Source organism: Corvus moneduloides, chromosome 22 (genome assembly GCF_009650955.1).
Source record: "Corvus moneduloides isolate bCorMon1 chromosome 22, bCorMon1.pri, whole genome shotgun sequence".
Taxonomy (NCBI): domain Eukaryota; kingdom Metazoa; phylum Chordata; class Aves; order Passeriformes; family Corvidae; genus Corvus; species Corvus moneduloides.
In genome coordinates, this window is record NC_045497.1 from 4,785,033 (window position 1) to 4,804,397 (window position 19,365).

General features: G+C 42.4%; 1 protein-coding gene across 4 annotated transcripts in view; it reads left to right on the forward strand.

The window, feature by feature from the left end:
- The window catches only part of DHRS3 (dehydrogenase/reductase 3), a 30,469-nt gene continuing 11,104 nt past the window's right edge, over nt 1-19,365 (forward strand). Inside the window, exons 1-2 of one of the 4 annotated variants that reach the window (XM_032131507.1) lie at nt 1-249; nt 609-968. In XM_032131507.1, the coding sequence (XP_031987398.1) occupies nt 696-968 (273 nt within the window). In that variant the 5' untranslated portion in view covers nt 1-249; nt 609-695. Of the gene's footprint in view, nt 969-1,642; nt 3,331-17,578; nt 17,673-19,365 lie in introns of those variants that run through there. The other 3 variants (XM_032131505.1, XM_032131508.1, XM_032131509.1) reach the window with 3 other exon arrangements.

A 19,365-nucleotide genomic window follows, 5' to 3' on the forward strand; every position in this document is an offset into this window, starting at 1 on the left:
GCCGCGGCCCTGAGCGGCAGAGACAGCAATAGGCAGAAATGAGTAAGAGCCAGAGCTGAACTAGTGCACGGCGTAATTCCTGCTCTGTGATCAGACACTCCAAGTGAAAAAACCGGGAGAGGGGGCAGAGAGAGGCGGTGATCAGCTCAACCTTTGCAGCCGGCTCAGGACAGAACGTCTATAGATATTTATAGATATTAAAACAAAAACAACAACCTCACCCTGAATAGAGCCTTTCTTAAAAAGAAGGTCCTGGCAATTCTGTCTTATTTAAGCAATTTCCTGAGTCTAAGAATAGAAATGAGCTGCCTGGAAGGCACTGCAGGCTGAAATTTGGAGACATAGGCTGCTTTATTTTATTTTTCCAAATATAAAAACCTTTCCTTTGGATCCTGGATTTTTATGTGGGTCTTTGCAGCGGAGGGATGTATGGCTACTTTTAATTTTACTCTTTTTTTCTCTCTCTTTTAATTAAAAAAAAGCTCTCCTGTTAAAAAGCAAGGAAACCGTTTTACCTGCATGTGACAATCCCAGAGGACACCGATCCAGAAACAGGGGAGTGACTTGATCTTCTGCACTACTTTACTCCTACATTCTTTTTTTTGTAGGGGGAGAGAAGGATTTTTCCAGTCCAAGAACGTCTTGCCCCCAAGTTTTGGAAGGGGGTTGAAGACTTGTCACCCATCTAGGGGTGCATGAAGGGTATTGCTTTTCGTCCTCTGTCAGCTTGGTTTTGTGGAGGTTTGGAAGAGAACTTTGCCTGGGAGAAGAGGATGATCTGGAAGTGGCTGGGCGCCCTGCTGCTGTTCCCGGTGCAGATGGTGTATCTGATGGTGAAAGCTGCCGTGTGCCTGGTGCTGCCACCCAAGCTGCGAGACCTGTCCCAGGAGAACGTGCTGGTCACCGGCGGGGGCCGAGGTATCGGCCGGCACCTGGCCCGGGAATTCGCCAGGAGAGGAGCCAGGAAGGTGAGCAGGGAGGGGAGGGGAGCGCCCACCTGCTGCTCTGCCAGGGAGCCCTGTTCCCTCACCTCTAGGTGGGATTGGTGGGATCACTTGGAAAAGGTGAGAGAGGCTGTCATTTTGCAGAACTGAGTTGTTACATCAATTACATTTCAGAAGTTGCCCACTCCTCCATCCCTGCATCCTGCCTTTCCCTGTCTCATCCGTGAAAATGCGATGGTGAGAAAGGTCCCCCGCGTAAATCCCCCTCTGCTGACAAAGGAGAGGTTTTTGCCTCAGCCAGGTTTCCTGTGGCAAGGGAAGGAGAGCTGAGCAATTCTCATGCATGGAGCCAGTGCTCACTTCCATTGCTGTTTCCTGGGCTTCTTCCTGGCACTGCTGGTCATGGGGGTCATGTACAGAGAGCCCTCATCTATCAGGATCATATCCAGGTGTATCACCCCAGAGGAGAGGGGCAAGTGGCTCTGGGATGGTGGGGAAAAGCGCTCCCTTTCACCCTGATGGGCTTCCATTTGTGAAATTAATTTCTTGTGCTTCCTGAAGTCCCTTGTATTTCACTTTTGGGCAGCCCAGAGCTGTTCAAATGGAAGATGAATGAGAACCTAGCAAGAACAGCACGGCTTGAGTGGGAGCTGTAGGATTATTTGCACGTTTCCTTTAGGAGAGCAGCTGAGAGTGGTCTGTCTGCACAGGAGCCCAGAAGTGCCAGCGTAGCTGGTGGGTCCATTCTCTTGCTCAGGAATTGGTGGTTTACCTTGAAACTTTGTGGTTTGTAAGTACAGGTATGTCCCTATGTGTGAATCAGTCAGGGGATACAGGAACACATCCCTGAAATGAGTCTTGGGACGGAAAGTTTCATCTCCCCCTTTATTGGTAATTGAGGGGAGGACTGGTGAAATTAGACAGCTGCACAAATACTTCTCTGTGTGAGAGGATGAATGAGAGTAAATAGAGAAGAAAGAAGAGGAAAAATACAGAATGAGAGGCTATTTAAAGAAAAAAATTTGGATTTAGTTCAGGATAGTGTTTTGTCACTTCCTTACACATGCATTACAGTTTTCTCTGTGTGGTACAGAGCTATTCTGGCATGTAACTCGGAGGTGTAAAATATGTCAGCATTGAACTTTGATGTTTGTCTGTGTTTGTGTTTAAACATCATGTTGAGATTTACACATTCTGGGAGTCAGAGCAAACAAGTTGACTGACCTTTGGACCCAAGCAATTTGCTGAAAGTGTATTTATATTATCTCTTGGAATACCACGCTTCATTATTTATTTATTTAGGGCGGCTGGTTGCTATGCTGAGCTCTGGCATTAAAGTGCCACCATTTCTACAGTACATTTAAGAGCTGTTTTGCTGCAGTTGAGCTGGGAGCTGAACAATGGCCCTGAGGAGCCAGGGGGCAGGGGCCAAAAGGAGACAGGGCTGTTTGAGAGAGAGCTGAGGATGGAATTACTGTAAACAGACACAGACTGTAGTCTATCTGTGTGTCCTATCTACAAAATCTCTATGTATTGTACAAGGAAAGAATAAATGAGAATAATTATTGGGAACCTTTGTACTTGTCTCATATGATGTTCTGAAACACTCTGTGTTGCTAGTTATTGGTTAGAACTTTGGGGTGTTTTGCCTTTTGGGATGTTTTCATGTGTGTCATCAAGGTGTTTAAGTCTTTGCATTGACTCAATTTGAATTAGATTTTCTTTTCAGTTACATCATGGTATCCAGTCAGTCAAATACGGAACTCAGCAAGTTCTGATTCCCCTGGTAGTGGCATTGCCTGTCAGCCTGTGGTGAGAACACCAAAGTTGGCATATTCTCCTTAGCAGTTTTAATGCCAATTTTACCTACATGTGGTAGTTTGCTTTCCCTTTGCTCTGAGATTTCATTTCTTTCCTGCTTCTGTGCTCAACCCTACATTTGTGGATTTTATGCAGTCTCCATGTACCGTGCACAACCTTCTGCTTGGCACTCCTCTTCAATTTTACACTTTGCCTTTGACAATCAAAAAGAAATGAAAAAGGCTTGCAATGTCTAGCAAGTCATCTTTTGATAAGGCTTGTGAAAATTGACTGGTTTTCTCTTTTTACACTCTTAACAGTTTTACAATAATATGCTAAGCTTGAATTATTGATCATAATAAATAACTTAGAACAGATTCTGATTATCAGATGGTGTAGTCACCATATTCCAGGTTTAGAAAAAGACTGCCAGCAAAGGCGTGGAATTCTGGGGCCAAGCCCAGCGTGCCATGGAGGCGGTTGGCAGCAGTGCCGCGGGCTCACGTTCTGGTGGAGGGTGTGCAGCGTGTCCTGACCAAGTGCTCCCAGCGCCTGCGCACACAGACATAGTGGCGGGGTTTTGGAGGTAGGCGGCGATATATAACCATATTTTTGAGATTACAATCTTCAGAAAGATAAGTTAGTTGGGACTGTGAGCATATGAAACTTCTCTGGTAATTAGGCTGGATGGGATTTCATCTTACACTCAGTTTCAGAGGCTGGTTTTGTTGCTCACAAGTGAGATGTATTGGAGCCATTTTCACGCAAGGTGGCAAATGTTGTATCTCACAAGATTATCAATTGTCACATCTGCAACTCCTCTACTGTCAAATTTGATCTTGCATTTAAAGCTATGAAGATGACAAGAAATAAATCCCAAAAGGGTTCATGCGAATAGAAATACAATGTCTTCTGCTTGATTGATGAGCATGGAGACTAAAATTCTCAATCTAATGGAATGGAAGTCTCTTGGGCATGATCTTGTAAATCCATACTGATTCTCATTCTTTACCCCCATTGCTCTGCCACTGTTCCTCAAATGTGACTTGGATAGATAAATGTCTAGGAGACATTTCCTTCTCAGGTGATGTTTTTTTTCTCACAGTTGTTCATTGGCCTCTCCAAAGAAATGGCCAATAAGGGCACAAAGCAGTGCCAGTTCTACTTGCAGTTTCAGAAGTGTATGTTCTGTTTTTTTCAATTAAGACGGTCAGCAATTTTTAGGCCATGAGAGACTTTAATAATCAGATCATCCCTGTTCAGGTGTACACTGACAAGTCAAAGGATCCGTACTCCATTTGTAATTTCAAGTAGTTGTCAAGAACTACTTGGTCCTGGGAGGCACTGTGTATTGAAATGCTTCCTGGAGCACTTCTGGAAAAAGCCAAGAGCATGTAAATGAGCTGTATGCAGAGATGAAGTGGTCACAGATGATCCAGGACATGTTAGTATTATTATGAGGGATGAACAGCACTGACTTTTCTCCGGAAGTGCTCAAGTGTTGTAATCCAACTTGCCAGAGATGTGTCCAGATTCATAAGTGCTGGCTGAGAAGCTACTTTGCTGTGGCTGAATTGCTGGAGAAATTAACTTTCTGCTTTCAGTTCCTTCTTGGTTGCTTGCAAAATTCAAAATCCTCACTGTTGCCTGCTTTAACTCTTGAGAATTTGACTGTACCTTAAAAGTATTTGGTCAATGGAGCATCACCTCTGCCTCAGTCTCACACACTGGTAGCTCTCTCAAGGCTCATAGCTGGTGATACTCTAGTGAGCCAGAATGGCAGGGAATGTCTGTGTTAATGAAATGGGAGAAGGAGAGACTTTTATGAGTTTATGATTTAATGCCTATGAAATAAAAATCCACTTCCAAAGCCTAATGGTGTTTTGCAAAGACTGTACTGTATAATCCAGTTAATATTGGGAAGACTGGCCCCTTTGAACAGTATTTCTTGTGTTGGAGAACAACCCTCTGCAGATGTGAACAGTCAGGGGGTGTAGGGACTGAATGGGTTCATTCACTGCTCAGTAGAGTGGGAAACTGCTCCTGGTTTCCTCAAAGCCATTTGCTTTTCCTACAGAAGTTTCATTATAGTGCCTTTGCCAGGGAATTGTCAGCTGTGGTTTTGATGGTCTCTAGTGAAAAACTTTTGATTCCTATGTCTTTTGTATGTCTTGCTCTTTGTTAGGTTTTCATCTAGGAAACCTTGATCTCTAAAAATTTTCCTTGTCATTTTAATTTACTTTGTTCACAGATTATCTAATTTGAGGTGTGATTGAACAGGAAGGGGATGCTTGATTCGTAGGCATTCTGCATTTTTAAATGTCAACAAAACCTAATAAAAGTAACTGAAAAAGATGTTAATGATAGGACAGAAACAGATTCCCCCACTCTGATATGTAATGTAGTATTCTTGTTTATCTGACAGTGACTTTGGAAGAGTTTCTTGGGCCTTTCCAAAAAAGCCTAACAACCCTAAAATCTCAGCTGTTCTTTCCATCAGTATTTTCACAACATTTTCCAAAGTCAGACCTCAGTGTCTGCATTTTGGAAGATTTCTTGTCATTTGGTTGTGCTGTCCTCTTTCAGTTCAGTGGCAATTGGGGAGCACCAAGGATGAGAGCTGTGCAAGTCCACACTGCTGTTGGAACCTGGAGCTTCCCTCAGTGTTCCACTTTCTCCAACAGAATTGAAAACCTCAGAGGAACTACAAGTGCTTGAAAGCCTTGTATAATTGGAGGGGTTTAGCTCTGTGAGATTTGAGGCTATTTTGTGTTTAGGCTGAGAGTATTGGAGAGAGGTTACGTAAAAAAATGCTACCAGGTCTTAGAATTTAGACTTGTATTCCCAGTAATGGAAAATTTGGCAAGTTTTGAAATGAGTTTATCAATGGCACACTCCTCCCACACAAACTGCATCTGTAGGCCTACGAATATTTCACTTTGGTCTTTATGAATCATGTTGACATATTATTTCACAGAATATTCTGAGTTTGAAGGGACCCCACAAGGATCATTGAGTCCAACTCTTAAGTGAAGGGCCCCTATATTATTGTCCTGATTTGTATGAATTAGTATATGTCTTCTAAAAGCTTTATAACACATACCAATACTATATGATCAAGGATTAACTGCACTGTGACTAGACTGGATATTACAATACCGATCTCCTGAAGTGAGGGCAAAAGACAGCCACTGCTACTGTCCTGCACCTTTTTTTGAGGTGCAGGACAAAAGCTATAAGTGTCTCCCATGGATTTAGTAAGAGTTCTTATTCCAAAATGACTTAAAATATTGGTCACTCTCAAACATTCATCTCTGGTTGCACTTTCAGGGCCTCTAGAAGACTCTTAACTAAACTGCACTGGAGAGTATCTCTTGCCTGGCATCAAATTCCTGGCAGACAGGAATGGAAATGTGCCCCGGACTTCATCCAGAAGGGCTGTAGTGTTCCAAACCTGGAAGCCTTCCTTTTGTAATGTACAAAGGTGTATAATTCCTGACCATGTGCTGGGGGAGTGGGGAAGGGATGGGAAGGCATGAGACCTCTGCAGGAATCCCAGCAAGCCCTTCTGCGTCTGTCAGCTTTAAAATCCATTGTGCTGGGCCAGTTGTCAAGGAGACACTTTTGTTCTGCAAGTAATAACTGATTTCTGACACATTCATTCCTTCTCAGCTCAGAACATGACTAGACCTGATCTGGCCACCCCAGAGAAGATTAGTCCTGATAGAAGGAAAAGAACTGGTTTAAAATTACATGCCTTCAGAGCTGAGAGGACCTGATTTTCCTCAGAATCTGATTAATCACCATGTACTTGTTTTTAACAGGCATCATGACCTATCGTAATGAAGTCAGAAAGCCTTTAAAATTAATTTTGTAAAAGAAATGGATGCAATTCTGATGTACATTACGCAGTGCAATATGCTAGTGTGGTGCACTGTGTTAAGGTGGCCTGGTGGATAATAATTTTTAAAAGACTCAGTGTAAAATTTTTACACATATATATATATTTAGATTTCAATGCTAATACAGTTGTTGCCAGGTGAGCATCTGTGCCCATTCTGAATGCTTTTCTTGCCCTGTGGTGGTACCACAGTGACATACAGCCCACGTGTCTAATGGCTTTCTCTGCAGTCATTTTGAAATGCAAAAAAGTAAGTAACCATTTGGAAAAAGCAATCTGACATTATGTGAAAAAGATAATGTAATCTAAAAGGAAAGTGCACATATTCTATGCTGTAGATATTGTAGTGCAATGAGAATATTTACCTGTAGTGCAAATATCAGGCTGTAGGTGATTAATGTCCTGTTGTGTGTGGTTAGAAAAAAACCACCATAGGAATGCAGCAGCTTCAGGGATATGTTAAATGATGGTTACTTTAATCTTTCTTAAATTTAAGCACTTAATCTTACAGTGAACTATTAGAGCATGTCACAACTTACCAGCAACCAGAAGTACGTGAGAAGAACTGAGGAGTGAATGTTTTTCCATGTCATGCAAAATAATACATTAATTTGAAACTTTTGGTAAACTATAAGAGCACAGATCTGATTGGGTGGCTTTACGGTCTCCAGAAAGGCTTTATTTCTCCAAAGATTATATCCTGATGGCAGCTTTATTTAATGGCTTCCTGTTGGCAGCTCCCTACTTTGTTGATTGGATTTAAGGATGGGCAGAAGAGACCTTGTTTCGAGTCCCAGGCTGCGATGGCATGAAGCCTGTGCTGGGTGCTGGTGCCAAGGCCAGCAGTTGGAATAACATGCTGAATAAGTGTCTCTGCCTGGCAGGCACTGCCAGAATTTATCAGCTCTCAGATCTTTGGTGTCTGTGAAGCAGCTTGGGCTGGAGCTGTTTTAACTTATGATTTGGAGCATACCTGTTTTTTGTTGGTGGGTATGTTGTAAGGAGAATAAATAATGTTAACAAGAAGTGGAACTTCGTGTTACAGGCTTGTCATCTCCCATCGGGATATGGTGATGTCATGAGAAAATAGTGTCCCAATGAGACCATGCTGTGTTGGCACACCAAGATCCAGCACTTTTTAACATGCTGAAGGTCTGGCATCAGGGCAGTTAAATGAGGCTTCTCACTAAATACAAGGACTATGCCAATGCTGTAAAAAGTCTTAAAGTTTTAAGGATGAGGTTATATATTAATGCCATTGCAGTGCCTCAAAAACTGACTTCACACTGTTTAGCATAAAGATGCTAAATGTGCTCTATAAGAACAACAGCAAAAGATAATGCTGGCCTCAGGGTTGGCAGGGATAAAATAAATAAATGTGACAGTAGAAATAAAAACCAAAAGGCCACAATGAGTACCAACACAGAACTCTCTGCTAATTAAAGCCAGAGTCTGGAGCACCACTCGTTGAGCCACTTTAAAGTTTTGGGGGAGGCATCACAGCAATGGAAGTTTTAAGGTGGGGTTTGAAAAGCAGCAGTAAAGGGTTTTGAAGAATGTTTAGAGAGGTGCAGGACGTGTGGTAGAAAACAGACAGGTTGTTCTAAAAATTAATGCTGGGAGGTAAAGGCTGCAGTAGGAGACCTGATGCTAAATGAAAAGTGATGGGAACATGGGTGAAGTGAAAGTGAATACCTTGAAAGTAAAAACAGAGGCTCAGATCTGGCAAGCTGGAGGATGAGGCAGTGAAATTCAAAATGAGCTGACCTGGTCAAAGCAGTAGATGAGGTGTTTGATCTTGAGCAGGGACTTGGACCAGAGGACATGCAGAGGTCCAGAGCCTCAACCATACCCTGATTCCGTAATTCTCAGTCTTATTTGTACCACAGAAAGGAAAAAGGCAGATTTTCTGAACTTCAGGGCTGATAGGAAGGTTTTGGTCTATAATGTTTCATGTTACTTATCTGAAGTGATTCATCCCTATTTTATTTGCATTGTTTCATCACCTACAGTGACTTGTAAAAGTACTGCTGTGTATTTATGTTGCATTTATGTCATGGCTCTGGCACAGGCTAGGAAAAAGTCTCAGATTTGTAGAACTATTTCCATCTGAAGCACTGTAGGTAGTATTTACTGCATTATAAAAGAATCAAACATGCTGTTGAGCTAATGTCTAATTTAATTAGCCAGGCACAGCAATTTGCTTTAAGAGTGACCATAATCCGTGCATACAGTCCTAATCATTTGACTAAAAACATTTTAAAGGAATCAAAGATTTTATTATTTTTGAGCCTGCTGTGGAAACCTGCTTTATTAGGGCAATACTATGCAGTGGATAGTAAAATTATGAAGGAGGAACTTAGAAAACTCTGAATAGACTCTGAATTCCATTTCTCAAAAGATCAGCAGCATTCAAAGCTGGTACATCAAGAACTATCTTGTTTTACATCAAACTGCCAAAGCCAAGATCAGGAACTCAGCCTGACAGTAACCTGAGAGGGATGAAAATATTAAGGCAAAAAAAAAAAAAAGAGGACAAATAGATGATAATGATGAAGTTCACCGAAGTAGCCAGTTGATTGATTCTACAGGAATGATGGGCAGAAGGAAAAAAGGCAACAGTTCTCTTGATTTCCTTCCAATAAAATTGGACAAGGGTCTAGAAATTCTGTATCTTTCCTTCTGGGCAGTTTGAAAATGTCAGTTAATGATTATTGAGTATTTGAGTACTGAGGATGAGTTAGAGTATTTGTTTTAAAATCCACTAACAAATGCTAGTTAGTGTTTAGTGTTCACTTTCACTTTGATCCCTGGCCCAAATTGAAAGCACAAATCTAACATGATTGCTGCTTCAAGGTTTTCTGCAGGAAAGGGAGACTGAAAAGAAAAACTCTTCAAGACAGAGAAAAACAGCCTCAGAGCTGACCACCGAGAGCGAACAAGCTCTGGCATTTTTAAACCTGTGCTTATCAGGAATATAAAGCAGAAATTATTAGAGATCTTTTAGCTGGGCCCAGACTCTGTTCTTCAAAGCATCCTGTCAACATCCTGAAGAGTCGAACAAGTCAGACCCAGGCACTGCCAGATCCATTGGCTGATAACACTGACGCCAGGAGAAAAGGGTCAAATACATGTTGTTTGACCTTTATCCCAGTGGGGATAAAATTGATTCTAATTAATAGACTTGGGAATAGATGGGTACCTTGGCAGAGTTTGTAATTAATTTAAATTGTTCATCCCATTATCTTAGCCATAAACTATGCATAATTACAATGGAATTTTGTGGACAGCCACCCTTTTCTTGCCGCCTTCTTAATTACAATTTATTGACTGCAGTGCTGCAGAGCTTATTTGTTTTGGTTAACATAGGGATTTCTGTTGTCTTACACTGCCTGAGCAAATGTGTCAGTGCTCCATTTATAGCAATAAAATCATGTTTGAAAGCACAAATGCAGCTCTGCTGAATCAATTGTGCTTTAGGTGTGTGCCTGTGAGGTAAACCTGGCTCTCAGTGTGTGATCAGTGACAGTTGTACCTCTGAGTACATTTAACCAACATAAAATTATACATATTTTGAAGTGGTATAAAAATGATGCCTGGAAAGATTCTGGCTGTGATTATCCTGTAGTATGACATAGTTTTAGCCACAGATTGCAAAGAGTCTGTATAAAGGTGGGTGGCAGTTGGTGTGACCTGGATAACAGTGTATTTTTTCCCTTATCTCAGTGAAAGACCCTTTTAAAGTAGGTGCAAATGGAGTTCAAACTTGACTTTTCATTCAGTCATCATCATCCCTTCTCTTGGGCAGCACAAGTGTATCCATGGGTGCTGTTTGCCTTTTTGGTAGGTCCTCTTTTCCAGTAAGTCCTGGACTAGAATCTTGGTGTCGAAACTTCGAGCACTGGCCTGTATCAGAGAGTCAAACTTCAGGCACTGAAGTGTTTCTTCAGTGTTTCTCGGAAGCTTCACTGAGGAGCAAATGTCTCCTTTATGGCCAGGCCTACATTAAGAAGTCAGGAGTCACCACTCAACCATCATCTTTTGTGTGCTTATAATTGGGGTTTGTTCTATTTGCTCTTTGAATCACTAGGTACGCCCAAGATTTTCTTAGTGTCTGAGGAGCTGACAAACTTGCACTACTTTACCTGAAAGCCGAAATTCTTAGGTAATCATTTTACTGGACCTCAAGAAAAAACTCAAATATGCCAGGCCTAAATTATGGCAGTGAAGAGTGTTGCTCTAAAGACACTGAGCAGTTCCTCTTTCCATGACCTTCAACAGAATGGATCAGCAATAACAGTGGGAAGACAGATACTTTCTACATGAACATTAAATTAGTGTTTGTCTTCTACCTGTCATTTCAGTCTCCTTGCTGGCAGTAAACACAGACAGTTTGTCTCTGATCAGCACTTCCCTGGGCAAAGCTTGGTGGAGAGGGAACAGAAAATCCTGACATCCCCTTTCACCAGCTTGGTTTGACATTGACTACAACGTCAAATTCCCTGTACCCAGCTCCTAAAAAACCTTCCCAGTGAGGACAGACTCAGCTTACTGCCTTAAGGAGACAGGTCATGCTTCCAAGTGGGATATTAAAGACATCCAGCTGGTACAAGTGCTTCTTTCCCAAATGGTAATAGCTCAGGGCTGGCTCTGGCCACAGTGAGCTGTCAGGAATTATGTCAGAACATTTCCAAGGCCCTTGGGAAACACAGAAGTCCTGCCTCGCTGAACCAAGCTGTTTGATTTTGGGGTTGGGATGTGCTGCTTGTGCAATGCTGTAGCTTTCTGCTGCTTGTTATTGGATTGTAATCCAGGCCCCTTAGAGACTGCTGTCCGTGCTGTGTTTATATTTGATGTGCTTATGGAAGTAGGTTTGTCTCTTCAAAAGCAAACTCTTTAGCCGTCAAAAGGGGTTCCAGGGTTTATTTCCCTGGATGATGATGTGCAACTGTGGCAGATTGTTCTGTGACACCTTTTCTGCTGAAAGGAGGGGGATGTGTGTGTATGTGTGCACACATGTGTGGGAAAGGGATCTGGCACCTTGCGTGTACTTCAGAGCCCAGAGTTCAGCAGTGGGTCAGCCAGCTCCTCCTGACATCACTGCACTTGTTTACAGCTCTCACTGAGCTTTCCTGATGCCTTTGACCACTAACACGGTTTCATCTTAGTCCAGCATTTGTGCAAAATCATAAATTTAGAAGAGCATCTTATATCTGTAAAGGGATTTTAGTTTCTCTTCCTCACTGACTTGAAAGGGACAATAAGAGATAGAAAATTCTTGCCCACTGAAAATAAATTACATTTAAAAATAAATTATATCAAATTATAGACTACACAATTTCAAGTTGTTGTTGAAATTGTAATGGGACTAAATAATCAGAATGCTGGTTATAGACTGAAAAAGGATCCATTTCAGAGGGAGTTGATATATTCGGGATGAAGTCAGAATGGCTTCTTTAGCACTGGAATCAGTAAAATCAGTTAAAACACTTTTGGTTTGCATTTGAGTCTCAGATTTTAGGCCAAGTGGTGTTACTTGTTTCAGGATCCATGTTTCTGAGTGCAATTCCAACACTGGCAATCCATCCCAGATCTCCCACTGCTGCACATGGGGATTGCTGTCCTTCAGGCCATTACTTCAGTTGGGTTTGTCACTTATATTTAAGTGGAAGCGAAGATTGTCCTACAGTGAATGTGAGTCAACCAAAAATAAGCCTGTTTTTTAGGGCTAAATTTCACACACTTTCTTGGAGCAGTCTCCAGATCCCCAATGCTCTGAAGCTGCTGGTAGGGAGGGAACTCTTCAGGCAAAGAGCTGTGCTTGTGACTGCCTTTGAACACACCGAGAATTACTGTCACTCAATATTCTATTTCTGCCCCTCGGCTAAATCTCAGTTACTGACCAGGTACATTATATCGTTTATTTTATTGGAAAGTCAGGTTTGTCTCATGGTCTGTGATAAGTTAATTGATTATATGTTCACATTGAAGAGAATTAACTTCATTTTGCATTGCAGTGGCCTGAAAAGCATGCAATCACATCCAAAGGACGGTAACTTCCAGGCAGCTATAAGTTAGGAATATGCTAAAGCTGGATTTGTGACTGCCTTACCAGCCCCTCTTGTTCTAATAACTGCCATTGTGGCAGAATCTGCTTAGAATTGCTTTGATCATTTCTGGATAAAAGTAATGAACATATATATAACTTTTGTTTCTACATTTAGATATCATTTTATTTAACCAGAGCTGTGCTGGTTTTCACATTTTTTGTAAGCAAGGTAGCTTCTTTATCTTAAAAGTGTATTGAAAAAAATTGTGTAATCAGTGAAAGACCCTTTTTAAAGCCATGCTGTACCCCTGGGGGTGTGTGTGCTCTGGGAGCTTACAGTCCTCTGATTCCCATCCTCCTTCTTTGACTTAATAGACTGAGAGAGTTAAATATGTCCTGAAAACTGCCATTTGTACAACACATGAATAGATTTTAGAGATTCTGCCCTGTTGCATAGCAACAGCCACCATTAAAAAATAACATTTTGAAAAGCACATGAAAAGATAGGCAACCAGTTAAGCATTTCAATATTGAAGCTTTCTTCTTAAGCAGTGCCCTTTATTTCTTTGACTAAAATTCTTATAAGAAAGGCACCTTTTGACGGCTTTTATATGGTTTGAAAATGGTAGCAGCTCTCTTTTGCTGGAGGCAAAGAAAGGCTTGTAGGGGAGCTTGTCTGGAGCAGTTGCTGGTGTTCAATTTATACACAAATTTAAGGCAGGCTATTTTAACTCCAGTACTTCTCCAGTAGCCTCACGGGAGAAGTTATTTTTTCAGTCAAGAGCTGAATCCTATTATGTACATGGATGATCTGGAGCATATTTTAGCCCTTTCTGGAGGGCAGTTTATAATGACAGCATTGGGAACATTATTCACCCTTAGGTTTCCATGGCTGTTTTTGTTGCAATCCTTCTCCAAGCTTAACAAATTTAAACCCTTCCCTAGTTTTTCTTTTCAGTGATGTTTTGAGTATAGCATCTAATTGATAAATTTGTATTTTTTATTTTTACAGAGCTTGTAGAGGATTTTTTTTATATTCCCCAAAATAAGTGAAGTGCTGGTGAATTGCTCATCGTGATTTAGCTTAGAGCAAAACTGAAGGTGTCCTGAATTAAAGCTGACAATTCTTTAAATTGGTAATGCAGCATGATTGATGCTTCTATAAGCTGTGCAGGGTCTAGCCTAGGAGTCAGTGCTGTCCCTGGGGGGATGCAGTGCCCAGCCCTCTCCACTAGAACTTAAAACCACCCAGCATTTCAACATTTCAAGGTTAGGCTGCTCTGCTGCAGAATTTGTCTCAGAAATAGAAAGGCAAACTCTAAAGAAGAATCCACTTCAACCAACTAGCACCCAGTTTGTAGCTCTTTAATTCTTCTTTTCCATACATTTATATTGTCAGATTTTTCCATTTTGTTAGTTTAGAAGTGCAGACTTTTCAGTTAATTGTTGGTTGAAGAGGCAACTTGTGGGCAGTTTTGCCTAGTGAGGTGAAATAATGCTGTATTGGAGCCACTTTTTAATTCCACATGTCCCTTTCTTCTAACATTACCCTGTACTCTAAACTTTCGGACTTCTTTAGCTTTCCAAAAACAAACAGTTACTGTTCGGTGTAGACATAACTTTGTGTTGTAGTAAATGTTTAACTCTGTTACAATGAACTTTTAGCCTGCCACATGGTAAGAATTCTTTACCTGTAGAGTTGTATCCAATAAGTAAAAATAATAATGCAGCATTTTGGAAGGAAAATGTGCACACAGCAAACCTTCAGTGATGCTGAAATGTCCTGTATGACCATGGCAGTAATTTCTTTTTCCCCTTTGAAATGTTATTTACTGACTTTCTATCCCTTCATCCTGTCTGTTGTGCATGCAGGACAGAAGGGCTTTCTGCACCTGCATATTTACCCTCCCCACAATTTCCTGAGATCTCTGTGGACATTTTTATAGGAGTCTGGATTATAGGGATGCCATGCCAAGCAAACGGAGGCGGCAGCAGCACACTAGTTATTTTTGCAGGGTGGAGTATTATATTTCTATTGGTGGATGTCTCCAAACCCTTACCTCAAATACAGAACTTTTCTAACATTACCCCTCTCCCCACCCCCAGATACGCCACTTCTTCCTGCTCTCCAGCCAGAGAATTTTACTGCGGGATATCTCTTTGTGTGCTTTGGATCCCTGGAGCAGCGGCCGGTTCTCACACATGGTGTGGCAAGACATTCACCATTAAATGTCTGTCCTTTCTTCCCCCACAGATGCTTCCAGGGACCTTTGCAGGGTGACAGTTTGTGGCCACTTGGTGCTTTTTGTTGGAACGTGCACTCGGTTTGACCCTGTCCCAGCGTTAATGGGATTGTAAAGGCTGACTCCTGCCTGACCTCTCCTTGCAAACAACCCTCACCCTTCCCCTTCCTCCTCTGCTCCGAGCAGAGCTGGGAAGAGTCGCTCCCAAGGCAGTCTGGAGTAGCAGTTCGTGCTGCAGACGAAAGCAATTGGAAAAAACATTGGAAAAAAAAAGTCAGCAAGGGGCCACCTGTCCTTAAATAGTCCTGACTGGGAGAACAGTGGGCATTTGTTCCCTTCTTTAGGGGGAGCTGGTCTTAAATGCCTGTGTGCAGACAGAAAATCACACATTTTCTTTCCAAGGAAGGTCTCTGTTGAATAGCAGGCAGGTGTTGACATACTCCTCTGTAATTTTTTTAGGTGCTGTTTGGTTTCTTTCGGAGGAAAAAAAGGGTGACTGGGGTACAACTGGAATTGACTGTTGTTTAGGTGAATAATGTTAATCCCATTGAGTGCTAAGTCAACATATAAAGTAATAAAAATTCTGCCTCTAGACGAAAAGGATTGGAATTCACTCTTTTAGTCTCCTTCTGAAGTCTCTTTAGCCCTAACTTTTAATCTCATTACTGTGTGTTACTCCTGGCCTTAACTCAAACCAGTTTATAATAAAGTCTGTGGCTTGTGTTTACCAGGGTGGCAGGATTAAATTTAAATTCAATTCTTACAGACTTTACAACTTCTAAATAGTAATCTAGAAAGGCTTGTGTGTAAAATAGAAAAACAGGCTTACTCTCTTGATTCTCCATGTTAACGTGCAACCTTTCTCATACCTGTCCCTTGCAGCTTTGATACTCACTGTGGGAGCTGAGAAAAATTTGCCACTGGCCTGCTTTGTTTGCTTACCTTTATAAAAGTGTCACTAAGGGGCTGGGTTAAGTATTTTGACCTACTTCAGGCATCACAAGGTTTTTTTTTCCCTTTCTAAAGCAAAGATTGGCTTTTCACACTGCAGGGCTACACCTTTCCCTCTTCCAGTAATCTGCCTTTAGCTGCCTCTCCCATGGAGAACTCCTGAAAGAACTTGTCTGCCTTTGCCTGGGGCCAAGAGAGGGGAAGGGGTGGAGGAGAAAACCGTTTTGCCATTGACAGGCAAAAGACATGGAGCTTTTGAGGCTGTGGGATTTAGCCTCCCTTTCTCACGATATGCAAAACTCTGCCAGGATTATGGGTCACACTGGAATGCATTTTTTCGGAGGACAGGCTGTGAGTTAGTACTACCAGACTTTGTAAATATAGGGGGATAAGACTGGCATACTTCAGTGGATTATCTACACTTTGTACTTCCTAAAAGTATGCAGGAACCCTGAGTGTTGGGCGCAGAAAGGCTTTCTGTGTTTGAACAAAGGTCTGTGCAATTACAGATACCAGCTCACACAGAGCAACTTTTGTTCCACTGGACTAGGAAGGAGGTTCAAAGGGGGAATGAAATGTGTTGACCTACCAACTACTTCCTATCTCTGCTGATCTGGGGCTGGGAGTTGTGGTTGATTTGTGGAGGCAGCAATAATGAGATCAGGCAGGAAGGGCATTCGTGTCTCTGCAACACTTTAATCTTTCAGTGTCTTCAGATTATATCAGAGAATTGCTTTATGAATCGTAAAATGGAGAAACTTTCGGCATGGAAGTTATATCTGCTAATCACAGCTCACCTTGTGTTGTAAAGGACCAAGGGTGAACAGTTCTTTACTCAAATACAGCCCAGATAACCCAAGGGGAGTGCCTAGAAATAGCAGATGTTCAGTCTCAGAAGTTTGTGGTGGGACACCTTTCCAGTACTGCTCCAGCTCACTGGAGGCAGAAATTCTAGCACAGCAGGTTTGCTGAAGATACAGTGCCAAAATAATTGATGATGTAAAAGGGCAGCGTTCCTTTGCTGCTGTTCTTGAATTGTGCTAGCAATAAAATCGGACCAAACAAGTTAACTAGCCTTGTAAATGATGTACAGTTAGCTCTAACCTTGTGTCCTGCACCAGTAATATCCTTCAGTCTCTGGAAGCATTGATCACGTGTTTATATTGTGGTTCATTGCAGTTTCAATCTAGACCAGTTTATATAAATTAGTGGCTTTATCTGATTTTGCGGTGGCCAGAAGCATAACTCTTCTTGTGTTATGGTGAAAGTCAGGCTTTGGCCCTGCAGGATTGGGGCTTCTGGCACGAAGCCAGTGCAGGTCTCTGTTAGGCAGCCTTACCTTAGTCCAACAGCAGCAAAACTCTTCCCTCTGACTCCCCTCCGACCTCGGGGCAGGCCTCATTAGCAGATTAAATCCAGAGTTAAATGAGTCCTCTGGGAGCAGAGGATGCAGTGCCTGCCCCTCTAGCTGAAAGGATTTTCCTAAGGTCAGATAAGGACCTTATCTGTGACTCCAGATCAACAGATAAAGTTTGTTTTGCAAAAATCCATGAATAATCCTGGGAAAATCTGCGCCAAGTGTGATGTCACACCCCTTGCCTACTTTGAAGTTCATCAGGGGGAGGAGGGCACGTAGAGTTCCTCCCTCCGTCATCATAAATCTCTTCTTCCTTGTGTCCAGTGGCAGGATCCTGCCCTGCTGCCTCCAGTAGCCTGGAGTGTCAGGGATAGCTTTCCCATTCCACCTGCCTCCCTGGCCACTGCCAGCCCGGGGTCACGCCAAGGTAAGTGTGGGCAGGAGGCCTTGGAGCGGGATTATCCACCTCCCCAGGCTCCTGCCCTCGCCAATTTTCTGGTCAGTAACTCTGTGAAAGGAGAGCATGTCTGGTGCAGCAGGGACAGGCAGGCAGGGGAGGATCGTGAGAGATGAAGGGGAGGAAGAAATAAGGGCTGGATTCTTTCCAAGAGAAAAAACTGTCTGTCCAAGAATTTATCCAAAATGCAAATTAAATATTCCTCTGTCCACCACTAAGTTACGGTGAATGGGTGGCTGTGCAGCATCCTGATGGGCTGGGAAATCAGGAACACGGTGTCTGTCTTTATTCCTTTGCATTTTTCTCTGTCCAGACAGGAACTTCTGTGTCTGTTGGAGTCATTCTCAGCCTCCAGTTGGGACACACTTACTGCCAATTTAGACTTAGAAAAGAAAGAGGAGACACACCAGACTCTGAGCCCCATGTCTACATTTGGAAAATTGTCCTTCCTAATAAAATGGACCATTTCCTAAACCACACGTCTGGACTACTCATGAATGCAGAGCCCTCGATTCCCAGCTGGGGCACAATGAAGTGAAATGATGCCTTTCTTGATGTTGACTGAGCAAAGAATAATATTCTTGTATCCCAAGGGTTGCATCCCAAGGGAAGCAAAGAGCCAAGTGTTTGGGTAACTGGAGCTCACGTGGCAGCAGCAAACTGCCCCAGGCCCACAGTGGCTCATTAGGTCAACAGGGAGCAGAAGGGTTTGTTCAGGAGCATTGAGAACATGGATGATCATCCCTTAATTACACATTTTGCAGAAGAGGGTGAATGCAGGAGAGCAGAGAACTGAGGAGTTTGTAGAAAATCTCAGGAGGCAATAGGAGATTAAGGACGCAGAAAACATCAGAAACATCAGAAAACTGCTGTATTGCCTATGCAGTAAGACTGAACCAAGCCCTCCATAAAGATGTTCAGGAGCAACAGATGCCTCAACTGTGAGACAAATGCAGCAACTGAGTCTTGTCTCACTGTAAGAGCTGATGTCCTGAGAGGCTGGAGGGAAGCCCGTGCCAGTTCAGTTTGGCCAGATGTAAGAGAGAAATTGAAAATCTCATATGATCTCGTAGGAGCAGTCAAGCTTGAATTTGGACCAAAAGCACATTGTATTGAGTTCTGAGTTTTATCCATCTGTAAAAAGTAGCAGAAATGACAGCAGGAGCCCTCACTTCCCACTGGGTCATCAGGGACCTCTCACAAAAGAATGGTCTTTTATTTACTGCCTTTCTCTTACACAGGCTGAAGCCTTCACCTGAGTGTGGACAGTATCAAAGACAGGAAACTTCTCATGGAAAAAAGGCAGTACTGAAATTAATGTTGTCAGCAGGATAAGCAGCAAATTCTGTCTTCCCCAGATGGCTCAGATTTTAACGGGGTCACCTTGCAAGACTTGCCTGTAGGATATTAAAGGTCGCAATGAAACTGTTGGGGCATAAAAAAAATATTATATCCAAGAGAGATGCATCACAGACAGATGTTCCTTTTGACAGGTCATCCTTTGCTTAACTATTCTTCCATGTATATTTCCTGACATTCAATGCATCAGTGGCAGCTCCTGGGAATAGGAGGCTGTGTGGATGTTTGAAACAGATTGAAGTGAAGAGTGAGGGATCTACTTTTTATTTAGCAATAGCAGTGTGAAGCGCTGGAGTATTAGATA